The following is a 7,500-nucleotide window of genomic DNA, read 5'->3' as shown; positions in this document are numbered from 1 at the left end:
GAGGATGTGACAACCCTCCTCCCCCCTCTCTCTCTCCCCCCCCCAGCGCCGCTTCCTCCAGGCGATGTCCGACGTCGACTTGGTCACGGGGGCATGGCGATGACTCCTAAGGGCACGAGAGCGGGCGAGCGATGCCCTTAGACTCCCCCTACAGGAACCCCGGGAGGTGGCGGGCCGTTGCGAACCATCAGGAGAACCGCCACGGCACAGCGGGTGGGTAGGTTAGGGGGGAGGAGGGGGAGGGGGCAGCCATGTTTCGTCTCTGTTCCGTAGTTCAGTTTGATAATGTTTTCTTAAAATATTATTGTTAAAAAAAAAAAAAATCAGAACGTTAATGCAGAAAATTTAGTTTTTTTTTCTTAATTTTCTTCCACTAACACTTAAATTAAGTACTGAATTCCGTCCCTGCAATATATGTACATATATACAAGTATTTATATATACATATGCACACACACACACACACACACACGCCTGTAACAGTACATCTCTTTCTCTTACTTCTTTCTTCACTTCTTTCCTCGCGCCAGTCTAACTTTCCCTTCACGCCCACAGGTTGTCTGCTATCCCTCGTACTGCTTGCTCCTCTACTGACGCCCGCGTGTGGTGTGGGCGTGGTGCTGGTGGCCGTCCTGATCTACAGCTGCGTGGTGGTGCCCGCCCTCGCGAATTACTACTCTTTCTCCCGCCTTCTCCTTCGCTCCGTCAAGTTCCTTGGCAATGGCGGGGGTGCGTTCGGGTGAGTGAGACATTGGTTCGGGGCTTCGGATTCGGGTGGTTCGAAGCTTCGGGTTTAGGGTTCGCTGTTTCGGGTTAGGGTTTGGGTTTGGTTGGAGGGGTTTGTTGCTTTGGATTCGGGTTGTGGAACTTCGGGTGTTGCGTGTGTGGGAATGTATGTGTGTGGGTTTGGATGGGTGTCTGTGTAATTGTGTGTGTGTGTGTGTCCAGTGGTCTGTCTAAGGTATGGCAGTTAGGGCATGCACCCTGGGCGCCACTTAAAAAGGGCGCCACTGAGGGTTCTATCAACATTTTAGCACTTGTTATTCCCATAATTTTTTAACCAAAATGTTAACGAAGGTGACTTGTATAATTTTGCTGATTTTAGAGTTTACGTTATATTAAAAAAAAATAATGGTTATGAGACGTTTAGACTGGGTCGTAAATTTGCTATGGGCGACATTTTCTCGCCTTGTCCTTCGCTCGACTGAACTCCTTGGCGATGGCGGGAATGCGTTCGGGTGAGTGAGGTATTGCTTCGCTTTCAGGATTCGGGTTCACGAAGCTTCGTGTTCGGTATCGCTGCTTCGGGTTCGGTTTCGAGATCTAATGGTTTGCTGCTTCGGGTTCGAGTTCGGATGTTACGTGTGTAGGTTTTGGTTGAGCGTTTGTGTGATTGAGTTTGTGTGTGTATGTGTGCGTGCGTGCGTGTGTGTTGGTTGAGATGGGCAATGGTGGGAAAGTGGTGGCGTTTATCTTTGTGTTGTCATGTCAGTCTCTATTTACGTGTGTATGTGCGCGTATTTGCACGCACATACAGTGCACACCCACCCACATACATACACATGAACACAAACATGCACATTCATATATATATATATATATATATATATATATATATATATATATATATATATATATATATATATAATATATATATATATATATGTATATATATATATATATATATATATATATATATATATATATATATAATCTCAGTGTATGTATTCCACTTGTAGTGCAGGTCTAGTGTAGTTTTGATGATGTTTCTTAAAAATAGCTTACCTGATCCGCAGCTCAATTTGCGCTAAAGAAATATAATATACAGCAGTGTATTTTTTTATCAGATTCATCTCGTGATAGATAGGCTTGCATGCAATTGATATGAAGGAGCAGCAGGATAACTTATTAGTTCAATGTTAAATTTTAAGTTTTGTTATAAAAAGAGGAAATAGTCAGTTGATTAGGAAGTTGAACACTGTTAAAATCCTGAAAGGAAGTTTATGTGGGGAAAAAAATCTAGAGAACATTTTTCAGATAAATTGTATTTTATGAATATTTTTATCATTATTTTTACCCTCCTACCCAACCTGATTTTTTTCATTCAGATATGAAATTGTCCCCCTCCTGTATCCTGAAAATAGGACGAAAAGAAGACTTATTATTTTCCTCTATTCATTTCAAACAAAACGGAACATACGTCATGGAAAATTAATATTATTCCTTTCAGCAACTCGCAGCTCTATTGCACACGGGTTGACTCCTTTAGTTATACGGATAAGCCTTTCGTCTGTGCCACGAGGAGAAAAGAAACACAAGGCATGGGGCATTTCTGTAACGTTTGCGTCAGTTCTTGGGTTTCTCGAGAACAAAAAGTGGAACACGTCTGTGACTCGTACTTGTTTCCCCTAAGTTCTTGAGTCAGAATCTCTCTTTTTTTTCTTTTTTTTTTAGAAAAAATAGAACATTGCTGTGTCTGGCACTTGTATCCGTTATTTCTTAGGTCATATCTCAAGAACAAAGAGAGAACATTTCTGTAATTCGTACCTGTATCTCTTTCAAGTTCTCGAGTGAGAATCTCTTTTGTATTCTGAGAACAAAAAGGAAACCTTTCTGAAATTAGCTCCTGTATCTCTTAAGCTCTCGAGTGAGAATCTCTTATTATCTGAGAACAAATGGGAACCTTCCTGAAATTCGTACCTGTATCTCTTAAGCTCTCGAGTGAGAATCTCTTTTGTATTCTGAGAACAAAAAGGGGAGTACACGCCAGGAACCCATGTCTTTTGGAAACTCGCCCCTCACGTAGACAGGTCCTCCTCCTCTCTCCTCTTGCCTCTCTATAGCTTCTCCCTCTCCTCCCGCCAGGTGGCCGTGGTGGCGAGCACATACCTGCTTACATGTGGCTGGTACTTCTGGTACTCGTCCCCTACTTGGTCCACACCTTACGGAACCGTCCTTACCTGCTGGTCGTAGCGGGGATAATATACGTTACGGTGGTCCTCCCTGCGGCTCTGAAGGGGCAGCTGTACCAGGGTTCCCTCCTGTGGCTTCCGAGGACGGTAGTGGCTCTCTTGATGCTGCGGTGAGTCTGGTTCGTCGTGGTCGGAGTCCTTGGTCGCGTGGGGGTCGTGGGGAGGTTGGCTTTGGCTGTAGGTGAGAGGAGGTGAAGGAGGAGGTTGCAGTGTGTAGAGGTGTCTGTCTGTCTCTGTGTTTCTGTCTCTGTCTCTCTTTCTCTCTCTCTCTCCTCTCTCTCTCTCTCTCTCTCTCTCTCTCTCTCTCTCTCTCTTTCTCTCTCACTCTCTCGCTCTCTGTCTGTGTGTCTCTCTCTCTGAGATATTTTATTCGCTAATTTTCTCTTTAAAATGACTTGACTTAAGTGAGACGGTGTGTGTGTGTGTGTGCGCGCGTGTGCGTGTGTGTGTGTGTGTGAGGGGGAGGTTGATAGTTCGTATCAAAAGTTTTCCTTTGGTCTAAATAGGGAAAAGAAAATTGCAGTAAAGAAGAGAAAGATATACTTACAGTCTTTTTGGCAAAATAAAATCAAGGTTTTTATTCTAGAATGTTGTTAAGATTAAATCACAACATTAAAATGAATAGAATGCAAGAGCATTTATCGCACGCTGTTCCAACCTTTTGCTTCGTTAATATGTGTACGTAACTTTTTATGTTAGGTCCCCGCCTTTTTGAAAATCTTTACACTTTAATATTTCATCTTATTTAACAAAATCAGCGAATTAGATTAACTTTCACGTATATTAGCAAAAAAAAAGGGGTTATGTATGATTCTAACTGTGTTGCAGAGATTTAATTTGATTTTTTTTCTTTTTTTGTAAACAAGCACACTCCGTAAAAAAAAAAAGCATTCGAAAGGTATCTAAATTGGAGTGTGAAAAAAATATATTGTCACGATGAAAATAGTATCCGGTTTCTAAAAAAAAATACATTTTTTTTTTTCTGCACGGTAAAAAAAGAGAGAGAGAGAAAGAAAAAAAAAAACGTAATCCTATTCGGTATCAACGCAATTTCCTCGAACGTCTCTTTATGTATTATTTACTTTATCATATTAAAAAGCTACATATGTTTATTATCTCAAATATTATCTCGCTGTCATTTTCACAAATATGGCTTAATTACTTTCTATAATGTCTTTTCAAACCAGTAATATACGAGAATGTTAATCATGCGAGCTTTAATGTCACACCAACAAGATAGTTATCATATAGTGACGATTTTAAGCATTTTGTTATGGTTATATAGATTCACCATAGTGATCATCGTAATTAATGGCGTTAATGCTAAATGTATAGTTCTTATATCATTATATCGATATACTCTTCATATTACTGAAAGAATCGCTGAGTTGCTTCTCTCTAGACCGAGATTATACCTCACTCAGACCTAGATTATTACGCCATAGCAGATTTTCACTAATATCAGCAATAAAAGAATATCCGATGATATCCAATGTCGTCAATAAGAGGCTATCAGATTTTCTCTAACATCAACACTTTGTATATTAATTTGTCTCTAGTATCAACAACAACATAGTTATTATTCAATCAATTTATTTATTTTATTTTATTTTATTATTATTATTTTTTTTATTATTTATTATTTTATTTATTTATTTTTATTTTATTTATTTTTTTATTATTATTATTTTATCTATCTATTTATTTATTTATTTATTTATTTGTTTGTTTATTTATTTATTTATTTATTTACTTATTTATTAATTTATTTATATCATTTATTTATTTATAATCCTTTTTAATGATCTGCCTTGTACTTATGCCTTTCCAGATCTGGACTTTACACGGGCCTGGCATCCAAGCTCGGCCAGGCACTCACAGCCGCGTGCCACTACGCAGCAGGAGGTCTTAGGGTCATACTACAGTGCCTCCTGATGGTGCTCCTCCTCCCCTTCACCTTCGTCAGGACGTTCGTGCCGCTGGTCCACAACTTCTACTTGTCCTTCGAAGCGTTCAGGGTCACTTCTAACCAAGTAGGATTTCTGCAGGAGTCTTGGCATATCGTGTTCACGCAGTGTTGTTGCTGTTGTTGTTGTTTTTGTTGTTGTTTTTGTTGTTGTTGTTGTTGTTGTTGTTGTTGGTGGTGGTGGTGGTTTGTTTGTTATTTCAAATGCTGTTATTGTTATTCTTATTTTAATTGTTATTATTGTTATTATTATTATTATTATTATTATTATTATTATTATTATTATCATTATTATTATCATTATTATTATTATTACTATTATTAATATCATTATTATCATTATTATCATTATTATTATTATTATTATTATTATTATTATTGTTATTACTATTATTATCATCATCATTATCATTATCATTATCATTATTAGTATCATTATCATTATTATTATCATTATTATTATTATTATTATTATTATTATTATTATTATTATTATTATTATAATAATAATTATTATTATTATTATTATTATTATCATGTCATTGTTGCTGTTGTAATTATTATCAATGTTAATGTTATTATGACTGTTTTATTATTATTATTGTTATTATTATTACCATCATATTTTTACTGTCATTATTATCATTATTGTTGTTATTACTGTTGATGTTGTTGTTATTGTTGTTGTTGTTAATATCGTTATTATTATTATTATTATTATTATTATTATTATTATTATTATTATTATTACCATTATTATTATTATTATTATTATTATTATTATTATTATTAATAATAGTAGTATTAGTAGTAGTATTAATATTAGTATTAGTATCATTATTATTATTATTATCATTATTATTGTTGCTATTATTTCTTTTATTATTGTTATTATTATTATTTTCACTACTGTTATTAATAGTATTACTATTATTATTATCATCATCGTCATCATCATCCTCACGTTACACGTTTTTGATAAAATTAAACTTAAAAAAACTTAAAACTTAAAACTTAAAAAAAAAATGAAAGTACTTTGAAATAATAACATCGCGTAAGATATACGAGTCGAATACTATATAACAAAGAACAAAGAACGAATTGAAAAGTTCGCCCAAAAGAACAAAGAATCAAAGATCAAGTAACAGTTTCAGATTCGATAACATCCCGGGAGATGAAGTTCATTTTTTTTTATAAACTTCATCGGATTTTGAATTACAGTTTATTCGAAATCTAAACTTCCAAATTATAAAAGAGTGAAAATGAAAACAACATCTGAAAAAAAAGGAAATTTTGCTTATAATTATTATTAGTTATTTTATTTATCATTGTTTATAGTTTTAATAAAAAGAGAAGGAAGAAATAGAAAATAAAGTTATGTTATTAATATTTATGATCACATATTAATTATCATTATTTATATTATTATTAAAGGGAGAAGGAAAACAACACAAACACACTAAATAAAATCACAAAAAACGAAGAAAAAAAGAAAAGAAAAAATACTATTTATAATTATTACTTAAATTAATTACATATATAAAACCAAACAAACAAAATAAAACTTTTGAATAAATAAACAAACAAACAAAACAAACATAAACAAACGAACAAATAAACAAAACGAATTAAAACAAACAACCAGAGAGAAAAAAAACGATAACAACAAATTAAAACAAACAACCAGAAAGATAAATAAAAAAAACGATAACAATAACAAACCAAAACAAACAACCAGAAAGATAAATAAAAAAAAACGATAACAATAACAAATTAAAACAAACACTCAGAAAGATAAAAAAACCAGCAAATAAACACAACACACGTATCCCTCTCCCTGGCCACAGCCTTACCACGTGTACGCTCGTATATCACGTCCTGGAAAGACGACCATCGGGACGCAAGACCTTCAGGGGAGCGACCGACCTGCTGCCTTGGGATGGAAGCAAAACCCGTTCTTGACGTGAGCCGTTCGGTTATAGCCTTGTCTTGTCCCGAAGTTAGGTGATATGGTGGTGGATTCGCTCTGTTTTTTTTTTTTTTTTTGGCTTTTTTCTTTATTTGTTTATTTATTTGTTTGTTAATTCATTGTCTTTATTTCTCGTATTTTTTCTTCTTTTTTTCTCTGCCTTTCTTCTTTTTCTTTTTCTCTTCTTGTTCTTTCTTCTTCTCTTTCTTTTAATTCCTCCTTCGCTCTTTCTCTCTTCTTTCTTCTTCTCCTTCTTCTTTCTTTCTCTTTCTCTTTCTCCTCTTTCTTTTTCTTACTCTCGGTCTTTCTTCTCCTATTCCCGTATTTTAATTCTTCTTTGCACTTCGTCTTTCTCCTCTTCCCTCTCCTTCCTTTTTCTCTTCCTTCTCTCTCCCTTCCTTCTTTCTCCATCTCCCTTCCCTCCTTCTTTCACTTCCTCTTCCTTTTAGTGTTTTTCACTCTTCTAAAGCTTTATTATTTTCATCATTATCACTATCATTGTTATTATCATCATCACATTATTATAATGACCACGATAATAAAGATCGTAATAATGATGGTCATTATTGATATTATTAGCATTATTATTACTA

The 7,500-nt window shown here is 34.8% G+C and overlaps 1 protein-coding gene across 4 annotated transcripts in view; it reads left to right on the top strand.

Annotated features, from left to right (window-relative positions):
- The window catches only part of LOC119576394, a 24,116-nt gene that overhangs the window by 5,241 nt on the left and 11,375 nt on the right, over positions 1 to 7,500 (top strand). For 3 of the 4 annotated variants that reach the window (XM_037924071.1, XM_037924069.1, XM_037924070.1), the window contains exons 2-4: positions 1 to 213; positions 556 to 739; positions 4,804 to 5,005. The exon at positions 1 to 213 is cut by the window's left edge and continues 39 nt beyond it. In XM_037924071.1, coding sequence (XP_037779999.1) covers positions 132 to 213; positions 556 to 739; positions 4,804 to 5,005 — 468 coding nt within the window. In that variant the 5' untranslated portion in view covers positions 1 to 131. Of the gene's footprint in view, positions 214 to 555; positions 740 to 2,865; positions 3,083 to 4,803; positions 5,006 to 7,500 lie in introns of all 4 variants that reach the window. The other variant, XM_037924072.1, reaches the window with a different exon arrangement.

Source organism: Penaeus monodon, chromosome 8 (assembly GCF_015228065.2).
Source record: "Penaeus monodon isolate SGIC_2016 chromosome 8, NSTDA_Pmon_1, whole genome shotgun sequence".
NCBI classification, from domain to species: domain Eukaryota; kingdom Metazoa; phylum Arthropoda; class Malacostraca; order Decapoda; family Penaeidae; genus Penaeus; species Penaeus monodon.
This window is presented reverse-complemented; position numbering and strand designations above follow the sequence as displayed.